The 21,706-nt window shown below is 44.1% G+C and overlaps 1 protein-coding gene across 2 annotated transcripts in view; it reads right to left on the reverse strand.

Annotated features, from left to right (window-relative positions):
• Nucleotides 1–13,771: 13,771 nt before the first annotated feature.
• rtf1 (RTF1 homolog, Paf1/RNA polymerase II complex component) overlaps nucleotides 13,772–21,706 on the reverse strand; it is a 73,320-nt gene continuing 65,385 nt past the window's right edge. For both annotated transcript variants that reach the window (XM_078562981.1, XM_078562982.1), the window contains 5 exons: nucleotides 21,430–21,487; nucleotides 19,424–19,501; nucleotides 18,757–18,855; nucleotides 17,729–17,849; nucleotides 13,772–15,559 (listed from right to left, as the gene is read on the reverse strand). In XM_078562981.1, the coding sequence (XP_078419107.1) occupies nucleotides 15,453–15,559; nucleotides 17,729–17,849; nucleotides 18,757–18,855; nucleotides 19,424–19,501; nucleotides 21,430–21,487 (463 nt within the window). In that variant the 3' untranslated portion in view covers nucleotides 13,772–15,452. The remainder of the gene's footprint in view (nucleotides 15,560–17,728; nucleotides 17,850–18,756; nucleotides 18,856–19,423; nucleotides 19,502–21,429; nucleotides 21,488–21,706) is intronic.

Genomic DNA, 21,706 nt, shown 5'->3' on the forward strand with positions numbered 1-21,706 from the left:
CACGCTTCTCTCTCAAACTGAATGCTAAATTCTACCATGTTATGGTCACTGTTTCCTAGGGGATCCTTTACTCTGAGATCATTTATTATACTTGCCGCGTTACACATTACCAAATCCAAAACAGCCTGATGACTGGTTGGATTCACAACATAAAAGCAAAATACTGCGGATGCTGGAAATCTGAAACAAAAACAAAAATAGCTGGAAAAACTCAGCAGATCTGACAGCACCTGTGGAGAGGAACACAGTTAACATTTCAAGTCCGTATGAATCTTCATCAGAACTAAGGAAAAATAGAAATGAGATGAAATATAAACTGGTTGAGGGGGGTGGGACAGGTAGAGCTGGATAGAGGGCCAGTGATAGGTGGAGGCAAAGAAGAGATTGCCAAAGATGTCATAGACAAAAGGACAAAGGAGTGTTGACGGTGGTGATATTAGCTATGGAATGTGCTAATGGTGACATTAAGGATATAAAGCAGGACGAGCAAGTGGCAGATAGCCCTAGTTGGGGTGGGGGAAAGGGAGCAAAATGGGCCAAAAGGTGGAGATAAAACAATGAATGGAAATACATTTAAAAATAATAGAAATAGGTGGGAAAAGAAAAATATATATATGTAAAATATATATATATTAAAAATATATAAATTATTGGAAAAAGGGGGATCGGAAAGGGGGTGGAGATGGAGGAGAGAGTTCATGATCTGAAGTTGTTGAACTCAATGTTAAGTCCAGAAGGCTGCAAAGTGCCTAATTGGAAGATGAGGTGCTGTTCCTCCAGTTTGAGTTGAGCTTCACTGGAACATTGCAGCAGGCCAAGGACGGACATGTGGGCATGAGAGCAGGGTGGTGTGTTGAAATGGCAAACGACAGGGAGGTCCAGGTCATTCTTGCGGACAGACCAAAGGTGTTCCACAAAGCAGTCACCCAGTATGCATTTGGTCTCTCCAATGGAGAGGAGACCACATTGGGAGCAGCGAATGCAGTAGACTAAATTGAGGGAAGCGCAAGTGAATTGCTGCTTCACTTGAAAGGAGTGCTTGGGCCCTTGGACGGTGAGGAAGGGGGAAGTAAAGGGGCAGGTGTTGCACCTTCTGCAGTTGCATGAGAAGGTGCCGTGGGAGGGGGTTGAGGTGTAGGGGGTGATGGAGGAGTGGACCAGGGTGTCCCAGAGGGAACGGTCCCTACAGAATGCTGACAGGGGGATGAAGGGAAGATGTGTTTGGTGGTGGCATCATGCTGGAGTTGGCGGAAATGGCGGAGGATGATCCTTTGAATGCGGAGGCTGGTGGGGTGATAAGTGAGGACAAGGGGTTTTTCCAGCTATTTTTGTTTTTGTTTCAGATTTCCAGCATCCGCAGTATTTTGCTTTTATGTTGTGAATCCAACCAGTCATCAGGCTATTTTGAATTTGGTAATGTGTAACGAGGCAGGTTTAATAAATGATCTCAGAGTAAAGGACCCCCTAGGAAACAGTGACCATAACATGGTAGAATTTAGCATTCAGTTTGAGAGAGAAGTCGGACAAGGGGTTCTATCATGGTTCTGGGAAGGAGAGGAAGGTGTGAGGGCGGATGCGCGGGAGATGGGCCGAACACGGTTGAGGGCCCTTTCAACCACCGTGGGTGGAAAACCTCGGTTAAGGAAGCAGGAAGACATGTCAGAGGAACTGTTTTGGAAATTGGCATCATTAGAACAGTTGCGACGGAGGCGAAGGAACTGAAAGAATGGGATGGAGTCCTTACAGGAAGCAGGGTGTGAGGAGCTGTAGTCGAGGTAGCAGTGGGAGTCGGTAGGCTTGTAATGAATATTGATGGACAGTCTATCACTAGAAATTGAGACAGAGAGGTCAAGGAAGGGAAGGGAAGTGTCAGTGATGGACCATGAAAAAATGATGGAGGGGTGGAAATTGGAAACAAAATTAATAAATTTTTCCAGGTCCAGATGAGAGCATGAAGCAGCACCGAAGTAATCATCGATGTACCGGAGAAAGAGTTGTGGGAGGGGGCCAGAGTAGGACTGGAACAAGGAATGTTCCACATACCCCATAAAGAGACAGGCATAACTGGGGCCCATGCGGGTACCCATAGCCACACCTTTTATTTGGAGGAACTGAGACGAGTTTAAGGAGAAATTGTTCAGAGGGAGAACAAGTTCAGCCAGACGGGGGAGAGTGGTGGTGGATGGGGATTGTTCGGGCCTCTGTTTGAGGAATAAGCGGAGAGCCGTCAGACCATCCCGGTGGGGGATGGAAATATAGAGGGATTGGACGTCCATGGTGAAGAGGAGGTGGTTGGGGCCAGGGAGCTGGAAATTGTTGATATGATGTAGGGCGTCAGAGGAATCGCAGATGTAGGTGGGAAGAGACTGAACAAGGGGAGAGAGAATGGAGTCAAGATAGTAAGGAATAAGTTCCGTAGGGCAGGAACAGGCTGACTCGATCGGTCTGCCAGGACAGTCCTGTTTGTGGATTTTGGGTAGGAGGTAGAAGCGGGCTGTCCGAGGTTGGGAGACCATGAGGTTGGAAGCTGTGGAGGGAAGCTCTCCAGAGGAAATAAGGTCAGTGACAGTCCGGGAAACAATGGCTTGATGTTCAGTGGTGGGGTCATGGTCCAGGAGGTGGCAGGAGGAAGCGTCTGCGAGTTGACACGCAGCCTCTGCAAGGTAGAGTTCAGTGCGCCAGACAACAACAGCACCACTCTTGTCAGCAGGTTTGATGACAAAGTCAGGGTTGGATCTGAGAGAATGGAGTGCAGCAAATTCAGAAAGACACAGGTTAGAGTGGGTGAGAGGAGCAGAGAAATTGAGACGACTGATGTCACGCTGACAGTTCTCAATGAAAAGATCAAGAACAGGTAAGAATCCAGAGGGAGGGGTCCAGGTGGAGGGAGAATATTGGAGGAGGGTAAAAGGATCCGTTGAACGGATCCATTGTCCTTTTGTCTATGACATCTTTGGCAATCTCTTCTTTGCCTCCACCTATCAATGGCCCTCTATCCAGCTCTAATTGTCCCACCCCCCTCAACCAGCTTATATTTCAGCTCATTTCTATTTTTCCTTAGTTCTGATGAAGAGTCATATGGACTTGAAACATTAACTGTATTCCTCTCCACAGATGCTGTCAGACCTGCTGAGTTTTTCCAGCTATTTTTGTCTTTGGATTCACAACATATTGTTCTAAGAAACTGTCCCAAATACACTATGAATTTTTTCTCCGGTCTACCTCTGCCAATTTGATTTTCCCAATCTACATGAAGATTAAAGTTATCCATGATTAATGTACTGCCTTTTTAACATGTCCTCATTAGCTCCTGATTTATTCTCCACCATACATTATAACTGTCAGGGGGCCTACAGACTACTACCACCCATGTTTTATTCCCCATGTTATTTAAAGAGTCAGAGTCATCAGAGGTCTATAGAACAGAAAAAAGGCCCTTCGGCCCATCGAGTCTGCGCCGGTCAAACAAGTAATCCCATTTTCCAGCACTAGGCCCATTGCTTTGTATGTCATGGCATCGAAAGTGCACATCCAAATATTTCTTTAATGTTATGAGGGTTTCTGCCTCTACCACCCTTTCAGGCAGTGAGTTCCAGATTCCCACCACACTCTGGGTGAAAAAATTCTTCCTCACATCCCCTCTAAACCTCCTGCCCCTTACCTTAAATCTATGCTCCCTGGTTATTGATCCTTCCACCAAGGGGGAAAGTTCCTTCCTGTCTACCCTATCTATGCCCCTCAATTTTATACACTTCAATCATGTCCCCCCTCAATCTTCTCTGCTCCAGGGAAAAATAACCCCAGTCTATTCAATCTCTCCTCATAACTAAAACTCTCCAGCCCAGGCAACATCCTGGTAAATCTCCCCTGCACTCTCTCTAGTGCAATCACATCCTTCCTATAATGTGGATTCCAGAACTGCACGCTATACTCTAGCTATGGCCTAACCAGTGGTTTATATGGCTCCAGCGTAACCTTCCTGCTCTTATATGCTACGCCTCAGCTAGTAAAGGCAAGTATCCCATATGCCTTGTTAACCACCTTATCTACCTGTCCCGCTACCTTAAGGGACTGGTGGATATGCACACCAAGGTCCCTCTGATCCTTGGTACTTCCCAGGGTCCTACCATTCATCGTGCATTCCCGTGCCTTGTTTGTCCTGCCCCAGTGCATCACCTCACACTTATCCGGATTAAATTCCATTTGCCACTGATCAGCTCATCTGACCAGCCCGTCTATATCCTCCTGTAATCTAAGGCTATCCTCGTCACTAGTTACCACCCTACCAATTTTCGTGTCATCCGCGAACTTACTGATCAACCCTCCTACATTCAAGTCTAAATCGTTTATATATACCACAAACAGCAAGGGACCCAACACCGATCCTTGTGGAACCCCACTGGACACAGGCATCCAGTCACAAAAACACCCCTCGACCATCACCCTCTGCTTCCTGCCACTCAGCCAATTCTGTATCCTATTTGCCAAATTACCTTGGATCTCATGGACTCTTACCTTTGTTATCAGTCTCCCATGCGGGACCTTATCAAAAGCCTTGCTGAAGTCCAAGTCGACTATGTCAAATGCATTGCCCTCATCTACACACCTGGTCATCTCTTTGAAAAATTCAATCAAATTGGTCAGACATGACCTCCCCTTAACAAAACCATGCTGACTGTCCTTGATTAATCCCTGCCTCTCCAAGTGTAGATTAATTCTGTCCCTCAGAATTGCTTCCAATAGTTTCCCCACCACTGAGGTTAGACTGACTGTCCTATAGTTCCCTGGTTTATCCCTTCCTTCCTTCTTGAATAATGGTACCACATTGACTGTCCTCCAGTCCTCTGGCACCTCTCCTGTGGCCAGAGAGGTATTAAAAATTATTGCTAGCGCCCCTGCTATCTCCTCCCATGCCTCACTCAACAATCTGGGATACATTTCATCCGGGCCTAGAGATTTATCGACTTTTATGCCTGCCAGACCACTTAGAAACTCCTCCCTTTCTATGCTAATTTCTTTAATTAGATCACAGTCCTTCTGCTTGATTTCCATACCCATGTCACCCTCTCACTTGTGAACACCAACACAAAGTATTCATTTAAAACCCGACCTACGTCTTCCAGCTCCATACACAAATTACCACCATGATCCTTAGTGGGCCCTACTCTTTCCCTAGTTCCTCATATTCAATGTGTTTGTAAAATAACTTTGGATTTTCCTTTATTTTACCTGCCAATGTTTTCTCATGCTCTCTTTTTGCTGTCCTAATTTCCTTTTTAAGTTGTCCCCTACACATTCTATACTCCTCCAGGGCTTCTGCTGTTTTGAGCCCTTGGTATCTGCCAATAAACCTCCCTTTTTCTCTTTATCCAATCCTGTATATCCCTCGACATCCAGGGTTCCATGGATTTGTTGGTCCCATCCTTTGTCTTTACTGGAATATGTTGGCCCGGTACTCTCCCTATTTCTTTCTTGAATGAGTCCCACTGCTCTGACGCAGATTTACCTAAAAGTAGCTGCTCCCAGTCCACTCTGGCCAAATCATATCTGATCTTATTAAAATCGGTCTTCCCCCAATTTAGAACTCTGATTTCTGGCCCGTCCTTGTCCTTTTCCATGACAACCTTGGGGTGACCGCGTCTAAAAACGTGCTATCCAGAAACTCTCAGCCTCACGGACGCACCTGTGCCTCCAGCTGCCGCTCAAGCTCCGAAACTCAGAGCTCAAGTAGCTGCTATTTCTTACCTCCACCCATATGGATTCTACACCTGCTGATCCAAGATCCTTTCTTGCTATCCTACTTATCCATCTCATACTAACAAATCTACCCCATCACCCTTTCCTTCCTGCCTGTCCTTTCGAAAAGTCACATACTCCTGAATATTTAGTTCCCAGTTGTGATCTCCTTGTAACCACGTCTCTGTAATGGCTATAAGATCATATCCATTAACCTCTATTTGTGTCGTTAATTCAGTCAATTTGTTCAGAATACTATGTGCATTTAAGAGCCATTAATTTTGCCTTTTTACCATTTTTTCCTCCTTTTGACCCTATTTGCTGCTTTGTTTTATGTTTGCACACTCTGTCCATTCCTGTCACACTCTGGGTATCATTGCCTAAATAGCTGCCCTCCAAGGCTGCCATGTCCTTTTACTTTGTAAGCCTTCGTATCCCCTCTCCAGAATCCTACCCCCCTCGCCCCCACCCCAGTCCCCCCTCCACTTTAGTTTAAAGCCCTCTCTACAGCCCTAGTTATTTGGTTCGCCAGGACACTGGTTCCAGAACGGTTGATGTATGGTGTGTGGTTTTGGGTTCCACACTATAGAAAAGGATGTAACAGATTCACAATGATTCTGTCTGGTATAAGGAAAAACAAATACTAAAACAAATCTAAAAATTGAAGGTGTTTTGTTAGAAGAGGAAACTGGAGGATAATTTGATAAAGTTAACATTATGAAGGGACTGGGAGGAGAGGGGAGACTGGTCGAGGGATCTTAAATATGGGGATGTAGATACAAGTTTAAACGTGAGATTTAAAACAGAGAAGAGAAACTTATTTTAAATTCTAATTGTCTCTATCAGAGACACACAATCGCCCAGTTTAACCTTGACTCAATCCAACATTTAATGCCTCAGTTGTCTCTCTCTTATCTAACCAAACCATTTTCTCTCTCATTGATCCACTCCCTCACCATGAATTATTCCTCCATGAATCTTATTCTGTTTCGGGGTTTATTTCGCTCTCTGGTTACCTGGGCCATGTCGGACCGACGGCAGCCTCAGTCTCGTGATTCACACCCGGAACGTTCCTGCGCCACCGCGACTCCGGGGGTAACCGAAGGCGGGACACCATACAGGAGCGTTACCTGGCAACGGCAACCAGGCAACGGAGCGATAGAACTAGCCTTCCCCACACCCAGTGTCCTCATTAGACAACATGGTATTATAGGCAGTCGTCATTTATACAGTCCCTGTTAGACAACGTGGTATCTTTAACAGCCATTTGCATTTGCCACCATCTTCAATGGACAACATGGTATTATGGACAGTCATTTACCACTGTCCCAATTAGTCAATATGTTATTATTGACAGTCATTTGCCAGGGTCCCCTTTAGACTACATGGTACTATTGAGAGTCACTTTACCACTCTACGCATTCAACATATTTAGTAATTTTCCAGGATCCCCTTCGGACATCATGGGACACAGGAGTAGGCCATTCAGCCCTTCAAGCCTGCTCAGCCATTCAATAAGATCTTGGCATATCTGGTTGTGATCTCAGTTCCACTTTCCTGTCTGCCAACTAATAACCCTCCACTTCCTTGACAACCAAAAATCTGTCTTTGTCTTGAATAAATTCAATGACCCAGCCTCCACTGCTCATGACCCTCAGAAAAATGTTCTCATCTCCATCTTAAGGGAGAGCTCTTATTCTTTTGTCTCACCTAGTTCTAGTCTCGCCCACAAGTGAAAACATCCTCTCAGTATTTACCCTATCTTAAATGCTTCAATAAGATCATCTCTCATTCTTCTCAACTCCAATGGATATAAGCCCAACCTGTTCAACCTTTCTTCATAGGATAAGCTCTTCATCCCAGGAATGAGTCAAGTTAACCTTCTACGTACTCCTAACGCAATTATATTTTTTTCAAGTAAGGAGACCAAAATTGTACAGAGTATTTCAGATGTGGTCTCACCAATGCCCTGCACAGCTACAGTAAAACTTCCCCACTTTTATATTCCATTCCCCTTACAATAAATGCCAACATTCATTTGCCTCCCTAATTATTTACTTTACTTGCATACTAACTTGTGATTCATATACTAGGAGACCCAGGTCCTTCTGTGCCACCAATTCTGCAATCTCTCTCCAGTTAAATTGTATACTATTTTCCTATTCTTCCTGCTAAAGTGGACAAGTTCACATTTTTCCATCGGCCAAATTTTTGCCTACTCATTTAACCTGTCTACCTCTCTTTGCAGACTCTCTATCTCCTCTTGACAACTTACTTTCCTACCTATTTTTGTGTTATTAGCAAACTTAACCACCATACATTCGGGCCCTTCATCCAAATCATTGATGTAAACCACTGATCCTTGTGGCACTCTCCTGGTTACTGCTTGCCAACCCAAAAAAGACCCATTTATCCCTGCTCTTGCTTCCCATTAACTAACCAATCCTCTGTCCATGCCAATGTTATCCCCTACACCATGAACTCTTAATTTGTGCAGTAACCTTTAATGTAGCACCTTTTGGAAATCCAAGAATACATCTACAGGTTACCCTTTATCCATATTGCTTGTTACTTCCTCAAAGAACTCTAATAAATCAAACACGATTTCCCTTTCACAAAAACCATGCTGACTCTGCCTGATTGCATTATGATTTTCTAAATGTCCTGCTATTTACCCCCTAAATGCTATTAATGGATTCTAGCATTTTCCCTGACAGGTGTTCAGCTAACTGGCCTACAGCTTCTTGCTTTCTGTCTCCCTCCTTTCTTAAGAGGTGTTACATTAGCGATTTTCTAATCTGCTGGGGCCTTTCCAGAATCTCATGAGTTCCCCCACACATTGCTAAATGTGCACCCATTAAATGATGCAGTCAGTGGGACCACAGGAGGTTTCCATTTCTTGTTGTTTTAACTCCTGCATGCACCAACACCTGCATCCCTTATTCAGGTTAAAATTTCCCCCATAGTCAGTAACGCAGGATGCGGAGGGAAAGGTCACTAACAGGATAGGGGAGATAGATTAACTTCGGTGGAGGTAGTCAGTAACACAGTGCTGGGGGAAGAGTGACAGCATGAGGGATCTTAATTAACATCAATGGAGATATAGTCAGTAGTACAGGATGCTGGGGAGGGGTTATTGAGTGGCAGTGGGAGGGAGCTAAATTAACCTCAATAGGGATAGTTAGTAAATACAGGTTGCTCTTGGTTGACTTTACTGAGCGACAGTGTGAGGCAGCTGGAACAAGCAAAGATAAAGCCACATTTGATCACTTCAGTGTATCACTCTCCACCTACATCCTGCTTTCTCCTCCAAAACTCACTTCCTTCTTCAAATTCACTTACAACTTCACTTTCAAAATAACCGTTTAGACTTAGAATATGCAATTTCTGCTGCTACCACCAATGTGCTCAGTCGCACTCTCAACACACCCACATTTACCATTCTCTCTCTCAACACTGCCCTTTGTACAGCTCTCATCTCTGCTCTCTCATGTTCAAGGAACACAGACATGAATGGATCATGCAGACAACTGGTTTGGTTATCCACTGCCAGATCTGACTGGATCACAATGCATTATTTATTAGGTCCTGCTCACCATTTCAGGGTCATCTTGGAACACAAAGGTAATTCCTGGCTTCTTTCCTCTACCGTATTTTCTTAAAGCCCTGTCCCCTCCACCCTCACCTCCAAGTGCGAGTAGCTCATGGATTTCTTTGTCACTATGATTGAGACCATCCAATCAGCTGCCTCTGCTGCATCCCTCCCTTTCCCTGGGCTAAGACCACTGGACCAAACTTCCAAGAATACACATAACCCCCAATGCTGAATTTGCATCTCTCTCATCTGCCCCTACCCTTCTCTTGAGCTCAACTTGTCCATGAGACCCACCTCCTGGTCTCTCAACCCTATTCCCACTAAACTGCTGACAAGTTAACTTCCCTTTCTGCTCCCCATATTAGGTGATATTAACTGTTCTCTCTCAAGTGCTGCTCCCCACTCCTCAAAAATCATTCCTCAACTCCTCCACTCCTGCAAATTACTGCCTAATCTTCAATCTCTTTCCTCTTCCAAGTCCTTGAATGTATTGTTCCTCCCAAATCAGTGCCCATCTTTCCCAGAACTCAAATGATTGAATGCCCTCGATCAGGTTTCCACCCCATTACTGAAATGGCTCTTATTAAAGTCACAAATGGCATTCTATATGACTATGATTATTCCTCCACAACCTCCCGAGCCGTCTGCAATCATTAACAGCGTTGACCAAACCATCCTTCTCCAGCACTCTTTCGCTGTCCAGCTGGGTGTAAATGTTCTTGCCTGGTTCCATCCTTATCCAGCTCATCATACCAGAGAATAGCCATCAACAGCTTTTCATCCCATTCCTTCACTATCTCTGGTGTCCCCCAAGGATCTATGCTGACACGTCTACACTATCTCCAGTCAGTACTGGATAAGAATTTTTCTCTAATTAAATACTGGAAAGTGAAAAGCCATTGTCTTCAGTCCCTGCTACAAACTCCCCTTCCTAGCTACCAACTCTATCCCTCCCCCAGTAACTGCTTGAGGCTTAACCAGACTGTTTGCAACCTTGGTATCATATTTGATCCTGAGATGAGCTTCCAACCACATATCTGCACCAGTACTAAGATCACCTATTTCCAACTCCATAATGCTGTCCAATTCCACCCTTGCCTCAGCTCATCTGCTGCTGCTGAAAACCTCATCCATGCATGTGACCTCTAGACTTGACTATTTTAATACACTCCTTGCCAGCCCCTCTCACTCTGCCCTCTGTATATTTGATGTCATCTGAAACTCTGCTGCATGTGTGCTAACTCGCACCAAGCCCTATCCACCTATCATCCCGGTGCTCACTGATTTACATTGGCATCTCAATTTTCAAATTTTCATCTTGGTTTGCCAATCTCTGCATGGTCTCACCACTCCCTATCTCTGCAATCTCTTACAGGGCCACAAGCTTCTGAGATCTCTGTGCTCCTCCAATTCCAGGCCTCTTGAGCATACCTGATTTTAATCACTCCACCACTGGAGGCAGTGCCTTCAGCTGGTTAGGTCTGAAGCTCTGGAATTCCCTCCCTAAACACCTCTGCCTCTTTACCTCACTTTCATCTTAAGACACTCCTTAAAACCTACCTCTGACCAAGCTTTTGGCCATTTGGTCAAGATTGACTCACATGACTTGGTGTCATACGGTATTTTATAATGCTCCCATCACCGTGGGACATTTCATTTCATTAAGGCACAAGTTGTTTATTAACAAAATTATCAATAGTCAGTTTCACAGAGTACTGGGGGAGGCATTAAGTAGGCACAGGGATTTCACTACATGATTAAATCAAAACTTAAAGGAACTGCTTCAGGCAGCTCACAAACTTCCTTCTTCCTCCTTAGCTTGATTGTGGCTTGCAACCCATCTTTAAATACATTGCTGAGTGGCTGCACGTTCAGCAGGGGAGTCAGCATCAACTAAAGCTAGTCCACACTTTTTAAATCCAGCCTTCACCTCTTAATCTGCTGCAGCAGGTCCTGGAAATTGATGGGAGAGACTTTCTCAGCAGGTGAAATTGGATCAATGGAACAGCAAGCTAGAGAGGGGGAATCCCAGGTTTTCCAATGCAGTGCTGGAGGCCATAGTGCAGTAGATGGAGAGGAGGCATCTTTCTGCTTGAAACCTCCCAGCCACACACTGTGAAGGCAGAAAGAGACAGCCACGGAGATTAATATAAGGAATATGGCCATGAAAAACGTGGATACAGTGCCAGTAAAAGTTCAGTAACCTTACATGTGGTCAAGGACAATGAATGCATCTTCAAATGTAACTTCCTACCAACTACAACACCAACCTCAAACACTGCTCAATGATGCACCACCCATCAATAATCCCTAGCAGGACCCATGCCTATCATTCATATTCTCCACCTAATCCTCATACACTGCTGCAAGTCTCACACCCACATCTTGAAGCTTTCATATATTTCCAGCTCTAAGTATGACAGACACATTTGCTCAAAGGTAATTAGGCAAGGACAATGGTGCTGGCTTTGGGTGACAACCACATCCCAAAATTTAAAAATCACCTAAACTCATTGCAACACAGTCACTGACATCCTTCCCTCACTTTTACAGGAGGAATTGGAACATAAGAGGCGGCAGCAGGGGACAGGCCTGGCAGCACACCCTCACCTCTCTGGAGAAGATGGACAGGAGAATTATAAATGTTACACCCTTGTTCAAAAAAGGGGTGCAAGAATAAGGCCAGCCAACTACAAGTCAGGCAGTTTAACCTCTGGTGGGAAAGTTTTTAGAAACAATAATCCGGGCCAAAATTAACAGTCACTTGGACAAATGTGGATTAAGGAAAGCCAACACGGATTTGTTAAAGGCAAATAATGTTTAATTAACTTGTCTGAGATTTTTAATGAGGTAACAGAGGGTTGACGAGGGTAACATGGTTGGTGTAGTGTATGTAGACTTTCAAAAGGCATCTGATAAAATGCAAATAAACAAGCTTGTCAGTAAAACCCATGGAATTAAAGGGGCAGTGACATCATGGATATGAAGTTGGCAAAGTGACAGAAAACAGTGGTGAATGGTTGTCTTTCAGCCAGAGGAAGGTGTACAGTGGGGCTCCCAGGGGATGGTACCAGGACCACTGCTTTTCTTGATATGTATTAACGATTCAAGCTTGGGTGGAAAGGCCACAATTTTAAACTTTGGGGATGAGTCAGAATTTGAAGTATTGAGAACTGAGGAGGAGGATAGTGACAGACTACAACATGGCAGAGGTTGGCAGACACACAGCAGATGAAATTTAATGTAGAGAAATGAGACACCCTGGATGTCCCTGTGAGCACTCATACCCACAGCTGTGACAGCAGCAGACTGAGCCTGCATGGCACCAAGTTGAGATTTCATGACATCTGAGCTTCCATAGCAACATTTAGACATTGGGTGGCCTCTGTTGCAATGGAAGCTGATACATCAGTCCAATAAATTGCTCATCCTGTGCTATGTGGGAACTCCAGATGCTTGTCATGTCCTGGACAACCAGAACTGAGGGGATGTACTCATCAGGAAAAACTGAAAAGGTTGTAGGTCCCTTCACTAGAAGAGAAAGTTCTATTTATGAAAATATTTGATAGGATAGATGTGGAAAAAATGTTTCTACTTTGAGGAGGCCAAAACTAGGAGCCATAAGTGTAAGGTAGTCCACTAATAAATCTAATAGGAAATTCAGGAGAAACTTCTTTACCCAAAGAGTGGTTAGAACATGGAACTCACGAACACATAGAGTAGTTGAGGCAAATAGCAGCAATGCATTTAAAGGGATGCTAGACAAATATACAACAGAGAAAGATATGCACATAAGATTAGGTGAAGAAGGGCAGGGAGAAAGTTTCGCTGAAGCACAAACACCAGCATAGAGCAGTTGGGGTGAATGGCACATTTTTGTAATATGAACAAAACGCAATTCTATTGTAGTGTAGTGGTTATGTTTCAGGACTAATAATGCTTAACTTCAAACATAGAAGCTTGAAATTTTGAATCCAGTTTGAAAGAAAATCTGGAATTAAAGTCTCTGCCAGTAAAAGTGATCACAAAGCTGTCAGATTGCTGTGAAAACCTAACAAGTTTAGTAACATCCCTTTAGGGAAGGAAACCTGCTGTTCTTAAACCTGATTTCACCGATATGTGACTTCAGTCTCACACCGCTATGATGACTCTTAACTGCCCCTAAGTGGTCCAACAAGCCACTCAGTTGTAGCAAGAACAGGTATCAGCAGTACACGGAAGGTGGCCCACCACTTCCTGTGGGGAACTAGGGATGGGCATCATATGCTAGCCTTGCCAGTGACACCCACATCCCCTGAATGAATTGGGGAAAAGCAGTTTAATTTCTGAAGATCCATATCAGAAAAAGTTCACCGGCAATTTTTTTCTTTTAAAAATGCCGCATTTTCTAGTAAGGCTAAGATTAGAATATCTATAGACTGGATTAAAAATGCCCAGCCAGACGGTGGATTAGCACTTTATTAACAACACTACCATGTAGTGGCAGGAATACAGTACTACAAGAGTACATTGTTTTCAGTTTCATATATCTTCCTGTTTGTTAAACTGACTCGGAGCACATTCACAATACAACTGCCCTGCCGACATCTGAAGCGACCATGCTCCACCCTCAACTGAAATTACTGCCCAGTACAGGGTATATTTTGCTGGTTTAATCTGGGAATGCCTGCAGCCTATCGTGGACCACCCCACCCACCCTCCCATTCAAAACACAAAACCAAGCCAATGATTTAAAAAGCGTCTGGGTTGCTGGGCTAGGCAGGGCAGACACACGTCAATGTAGCTCCAGTCTCTTGGGGTTTAAACACGAACAAGAGATTCGCTGCAGAACTAAACACAAAACTCTGATGGAAACGCACATTAGATAAATTGAAGGAGGAAAGATTAACAATTCAGGCAGCGCATGACCATGCTCATTCCAGCTGAAACACTCACCTGGGTTTCTCTTTCAGATGCTGACAGATCAACCACACATATTAAAGTTTTCTGCTTCCCAGGTATTGCTTGTATTACTTCTTTTTTAAATAAGGACTTGAAGTGAATGAAAAATCCAAACTGATTTAAGTAGCCAGGTGGTGCAGGGTTCAATTCTTGGGGTGCCTTAATTACACAAAGGAAATATTTACAGGGCTGAAGTGATACAGTACTAACAAAGCCCTGGGAGCAGCAACGGACTCCAGCTCACTGGGTTACTGTCACAGGGATCAGGCAGAAAAGAGCTCGCAGCCAAAGTAAGCCCGAGTGATGGCATCACTGTCTGAAATCATGAGGAGAGATAAAGGTAGCAACACTTCAAATGAGAATAAGGGCCCAGGGCTCACATGGCTTGACTGACCCAGTCTCCTCAATGACAGAAACTTCCCCATTGGCTGCTGCCTGGAGCCCTTGGCTGATGTGGGACCAACACCTTATTTACAGACTGATGAGTCAATGTATGGAGACTCTCTAAAGAAAACTGCCAGCAGTGGGGCGAGGGGTGTGGAGGTGGTTGGGGGAGGGGGTGGTGGTGTTGACAGTTCATTGGCAATGGAAATCAGACACTGAAACTGGGAGGAAAACAATTACTTACCATCATTTACAGTAGCCAATAGGCCACATGCACTAAACAACCTAGCAGCCAGAACAGATGTGGCGGGGTGGTGCTCTGCATCCAGCTGATCATAAATGCAGCTGGCCACCAGATGTTTTCTTCTGCTAGGCACTTAAACTACTGTGTACATGTACAAAACACAGCTGTAGAAAAAAAAGTTTCCTGTATACAAGATGTTCTAGTGGGAGAACGCTGCTTCAAACAGAGCTCGCCAAATACACAAATCAAACCATCCCCTCAGACAAACTCTGGTCTCAATCCCCGTTAAGATTAAAAAAAGACTGTAGACCTACTGAGTGGGATCACTTTGCAGCCAAGCACTAAAGAATGACAGAAAGCAGCACTCAACTTACTTTTACTAAAGGAAAAAAAAAATAAAAATCACCAGGAGTTTGGTTTTTGTTTTATACAATGACCGTCCTGCCTGAACAGAGTCAGGCAGCCGGGCTCAGTCTTTCAATGTCCACTTGCTGCACTCATCCACTGCCAGTGAGACACATGCAAAGAAATGCAGCAGCAGTCTGGCCATGCTCAAATCAGCCCCCGGCGCTTCTTGTAGTCCTCCAGGTTTAGGGATCGCCTTGGGGTTCCATCTTTAACGGACGGAGTCTTTGAACTCACCGACAACGACTTGGATTCTACGCCAAGATAGAAAGGAAATAAAATTAATGAACAGCAACTTCTATTTATTTAGCAGCTTTATCCTAGTAAAGATGTCCCAAGACACTTCATGGGAGCTTGATCAAGCAAAATTTGACACCAAATCACATAAGGAGATATGAAGACAGTTGAGGCAGATTTTAAGGAGTATCTTCAGGAAGGAGAGAGAGATAGAGAGACAGAGGTTAGGAAGGGAATTCCGAATCTTAGGATCTAGATAGCGGAAGGCATAGCCACCAATGACGGAGCCATTAAAATCAGGGATGCTCAGGCCAACAAGAGAGAATCTAACCATCGTCCCTTGACATTCAATGGCATTACCATCACTGAATCCCCCAGTATCAACATTCTGGGGGTGACCATTGACCAGAAACTGAACTGGACTATCCATGTAAATACTGTGGCTACAAGAGCAGGTCAGAGGCTAGGAATCGTGCAATGAGTAACTCACCTCCTGACTCCCCAAAGCCTGTCCACCATTTACAAGGCACAAGTCAGGAGTGTGGTGGAATACTCCCCACTTGCCTGGATGAGTGCAGCTCCCACAACACTCAAGAAGCTTGACACCGTCCAGGACAAAGCAGCCTGCTTGATTGCTACCACATCCACAAACATTCACTCCCTCCACCACTGATGCACAGTAACAGCAGTGTGTACCATCTCAAGGTGCACTGCAGGAATTCACCAAGGCTCCTTAGACAGCACCTTCCAAACCCATGACCATTACCATCCATAAGGGCAAGGAAGCAGGTACATGGGAACGCCACCATCTGGAAGTTCCCATCCAAGTCACTCACCATCCTGTGTTGGAAATATATCACCATTCCTTCACTGTCGCTGAGTCAAAATCCTGGAACTCCCTTCGCGACAGCACTGTGGATGATGTAACTACACCACAGACTCCAGCGGTTCAAGAAGGCAGCTCACCACCATCTTCTCAAGGGCAACTAGGGATGGGCAATAAATGCTGGCCCAGCCAGCAAAGCCCACATCCCATGAATGAATAAAATAAAATTGGAGAGGCACAGATTCTCAAGAGTGTTCCAGGACTGGTAGATATTAGACAGGGATAGAGAGGGGCCAGGCCATTAAGGAATTTGAAAGGAGGAAGATAATTTTAAAATTGAGGCATTAGTGGACTGGGGACCAATGTAGGTCAGCAAGCACAGGGGTTATGGATAACAGGGCTTAAGGGGTTGGGAACAAGCAGGTCTTCAATTTAGTGTGAATTTCATGCTTATGCAGGGGTGAGTGCTGGGAAATAGGACACTATCAACAAGGGCTCAGTGTTACCATCAAACTCTGAGATACAGCATAGGCTAAACAAAATAAGTGACGGCCATTTACTGACTCATTCCTCAGGGCAATGTCTTGACCAATCAGGGTCAAGTTGCCTGTTTAAATTTCAATTTTAAATGCTTGGCAGTTAACTGTCAGTGGTGCATCCTCCATGGCAATGCCACTTACCAACCAACCATTCCAGCAATACTCAAGTTCTGTACTACCAAATGACTATAAGGGTAAAACTACCTCTGGACGGTCCCAAACACTCCTGGAACAGCAATAGCATGGGTTAGAAACAGAGTAAAGCTTTCTCTACACTGCCTCAAACATGCAAAAGGGCATGGGTTAGATTGACTAAAGCTCCTTCTATACTGTACCATTAAGTACTCCCAGACCAGGTGTGGTGATTCACTAGTGCTCCCTTGACTACCTCAAGGCTAGAGTTTTGTAGTGGTTATGTAACTGATCTAGTAATGCAGAGGTCTGGGTTAATAATCAGAGAGCACAAGTTCAAATCCCACCATAAATATCTGAGAATTCAAATGCAGTTTCGTTAAGCTGTCAGTGGTAATACTCTAATTTCCAAGTCAAAGAGTTGTGGGGTTCCATTCCAGTTACTTGAGCTCATCATCTACAAAAGTAGTACTGAGGGAGTGCTGCACTGTTGGAGGCAGTACCTTTCAGATGAGACGTTAAACTGCCGTCTCAGGTGGATTTAAAAAGTTTCCATATAGTCCGCAACGTAATAAGACTTGAAACAGTTGACAGGCAGCCCAGTCTGGATTGGAGACATTTTCATTTGAACAATTCGCAATAGGTTAAAACTGACCAAACAGTAGCATTTCCAAGTCTCTCAGACTCACCTGCGTTGGGTACTTGCAGATCGATCTTGATGTCGAAGTCGTGCGCTTTGAAAAGATCCTCAGAGAGGTCGGAATTGGATTTATTATTACTGTCCTCCTTCTTACTGCTTCCCTGGTCTTGCTACAAGGAACACACATCAGTTACAAATGCAGGAATTACTAGACAAAATAAGTCCAAGGTCCATCTAGTGCACCTTCTACCATTCTGGTAGTCACAGGATACAATATTGGAGTTATTGACAAATCGTTGTAATCAATCTCTATCAATGAGCTTCACCAGATCCAGACAGGAGGTGAAGAAACCCCAATGATGGAATGTTTCAGGAACAATGGGTCCACAATCACCTGTTCCTCACAAGCACGCAACTCTTATCACTTCACATTTCAAGTTACTGAGACACTGGGTCTCAAAGTGTTATCAAAACTGCATCTCAAAAACTATTTCTGTGGATCTCTGTTCTACCTATCCTTTTCCAGAAGTTATGTAACTTCCCGGGTATACCTCAGTATTTGTGGAAGGTGTAAGACATCAGTGGAGCTGCTCCTGAAGAGTCAACACCTTCAGCAGAGAAGGGGAGAGTACCAATGACAGAGAAATATGTCTTTTGAATAATCAGCTTGCGATTTTGAGGGAGATATAAGCTACCACGACAATAGCTGATAACAGACTAACAGAATGGGTTATAGTGCTCCTTTAGGGACGAACATACCACTGACAGAAAGAGGTACTGGAGACGCTGATAAAACTAAAAGGTACAGTAAGGGAATCAAAGGATATGAGGATAGGGCAGGGACATAGAATTGTGGTAGAAGATCAGCCATGATCTCACTGAAAGGTGGAGCAGGCTCGAGGGTCCCTGTGAGCTACTTCTGCTCCTGTAAGGCCCAAATGATCACACAACGTCCCCAGCAACTGCTCCATCCATATCACAAAACCACAAATGCCCTTAACTAGGGAGAGTCAAAGGCTTGCTCCCTGATACACCCCACAGGATGACCTATTACCCTCCATTACTTCTCATTCTTACCGGTTTGTTTAATTCCAGTGGCAGCTCTGTCTGGGATCCGGACCCATACTTTGCATTCAGATGAGCAATGATTGCAGCCTGGACAGCAGGATCCCGGGACTGAGAAAACATAAGCAGCATCATAAACCTACCCCCAGCATAGAGGCAGCATCATAAACCTACCCCCAGCAGAGACTGCATCATTTCTGGGTGAGTTATTCAGAGGCCTAGACTAATGATCCAGAGACACAAGTTCAAATCCCACCACAGCAACTGAGAAATTTAAATTCAATCAATTAAATAAATAAATCTAGAACAAAAAGCTGCATCAGTAGCAGTTACTGTGAAACTTCTGGATTGTTGTTAAAATCCATCTCATCCACTATTATCCTTCAGGGAAAGAAATCTGCCACTTACCTGGTCTGGCCTATGTGACTCCAGATCCACTCTTAACTGCCCTCTGAAATGGTTCAGCAAGCCACTTACATGTGTTCAAGAAGACAGGGCACCACTTAGAGGGCAGTTAAGAATGGTAATTCGGGATGGTAATAAATGCTGGCCTTGCTAGCGACATCTATATTTGCATGAATGAATAAAAAATTAACTTCACTATTCAGTCAGCATTGTAAACCCTCCCTGATCAGACATCGTGTAAGTTCTCACTGACAGCATTGCAAAGAGACCTTACATTGGAGACGATGGTGGGCTGACACTGGCGTCTGGTGAAGGGGTCCATCTGTTTGGTTCTCTCACTCTGGACCTCAGCCTGCAAAGGGAGGGAGATAACAGTAAAAACAGGAGTTTTGCTACCCCTCCACATTAAACAGTCACCTCATATCAAAAGCAATCTGCATATGACATCCTTTCTTCTGATCAGTATTTTGCTAATCTACTGCTGCCCACATTCTATACAGCACTGGTCACTCCCACACACCTATCACACTGACCTTGCTGACATTGGCTCCTGGTCCTTCAACACCTCAGATTTACTATTGACATCCTCCTGTTAAAGTCTTTCCATAGTCTCTCCCCTCGCTGACCCTTTAACGTCCTCCAGCCCTACAATTGCCCCCCTCCCCTCAAACCAGGAACAGCAGCATAGTGATAATATTAATCCAGAGGCCTGTACTAATGCTTCAGCAACACAAGTTCAAATCCCACCACTACCAACTGAGTTGGCTGAGTCCTGAATGACATATCTGCCAGACTGGGTCTGTGGTACATGGTGAGAACATCAACATGGGGTAAAACCTACTGGCGTCCGGAAGATATAATAATTTACATAATGCTATTGGAATTTATTGTAAAATAGAGTAATATGTGTCTGTGTGAGACTTAATTGAATTAGAGGCAGCTAGTCTGAGCGCTTTGATGTAAGAGGAGAAGTTCGGTTTGAAATGTTAATTAAGTAAACATAGAGGAAGTTTAGAAACATAGGTGTCAAGGGAACATCTGTATTTTTAAATAAACCATACTAGATTGTTTTCAAAAGAAGGAGTGAAATGTGTCACCTAGCCAGGTGAAGTTTAGAAAGTGTCTGTTTATTTTTCCCAAAGATTACTGTTAAAATTTAGTGCTATGAGAGATTTTTATTTTCATAGTACAGTCGAAAGACAGTGAAACAATAGGTATTTGCATTTAAAGTGGAAAATATGTATAAAGAAGTGAAGGCTGCATGTGAAGGAAGGTAGTCTAAAAATCAACAAGTGTGAAATGCCTTCAGCCTGTGTGTACCAAACTGCTGCCTCCAGGGGCTGAAGTTAAAAGAGCTCACTTTGAATTCGACTGTTATGGGTATCGTTCACTTTGCCTGGGTCTTTTAAAAATCTGTGTGTCTTACTGTTGCCTTAACAAAAGTGTAACTGGGAGTCAGATTAAGTAGGGGATTTAGAAGTTATTATAGTAGTAATTTGTAGATGTATTTAAAGTCATTTCTTCTTTTAATAAATGTTTAATCTAGTTTTGTAAAAATCTATAAGACTTGGTGGTCTTATTACTACTGAATTTAGGGCACGCATCTCGACATTTATACCAAGTCCAAAACAAGTTGTGGCAGTTGTTTCAAGTTTCCCTTTGGGATTTGAACAACTCCGCATTTACCATCGGCTGTGCTATAACACTTGACCAAAGTTTTTGATGCTGACCATCCCTCAGCTCTCCATGCTAGAGTACTGGCCAGTCTCAAATCCAATGCAACTATTATGCCCTCCTAGGTATGGCTCCTGGGCCCACATGAAGTAAGCCATTCCAGGTTATGTATGAATGTTTACTGTAATGTCTTACTGAACCCCCACTGCCTCAAGCTGGTGTGTTACATCATGATTACAATTTCTCTGCAAAATATAATTAACCCAACCATCACTAATTTTCATCCCTCCGCTGCTGAAAATGATAAACGTTGGCGGACAGGGGTATCTGGGGTACTCATTGCCCTTCAATTCCTCATCCAAGTGGTCATCTTTCATGATGAATCTAAATAACGAGCATTTGATTATGAAGGACATCACAGCATGTCATTAGAAAGTGATCTGGAGAGCAGCCCTGGTTAATTTTCTCCTCGCAATCCAGTGGCTCTGAAGCCAACTTTAACCCATGGGAAACCACATCTCAGCACATAGTGGAGGCTGAACCATCTGGTCTTCAGCTAAATGCTTTTGAATCAGTAGCAAATAGTTACTCAACAACAGCACTTACCAGCAAAGCCTTCTCAGACTCCACAATGTTCCACTCTCTGTTCCTCTGGTTTATGTAACTAGGGGAAAGGAACAACAGGTTTCAATTGAGACACTTCTAAAATAAACCAACACTTGACTGTTCTGTGAGGTGTGCAGTCACCTCCAAGGCCAGTTTCAAATTCTGGCTGGAATGAAGGATGGCTTTGCCACCAGGTGAAAGTGTATCCTCATGCACATCTGGGCTCAGCAACCCAAAACTTGGACAACTTTGCACATCAACACTTGGCCTGTGGAAT

The sequence above is a fragment of the Cetorhinus maximus genome, chromosome 18 (assembly GCF_964194155.1).
Source record: "Cetorhinus maximus chromosome 18, sCetMax3.hap1.1, whole genome shotgun sequence".
Lineage (NCBI taxonomy): Eukaryota > Metazoa > Chordata > Chondrichthyes > Lamniformes > Cetorhinidae > Cetorhinus > Cetorhinus maximus.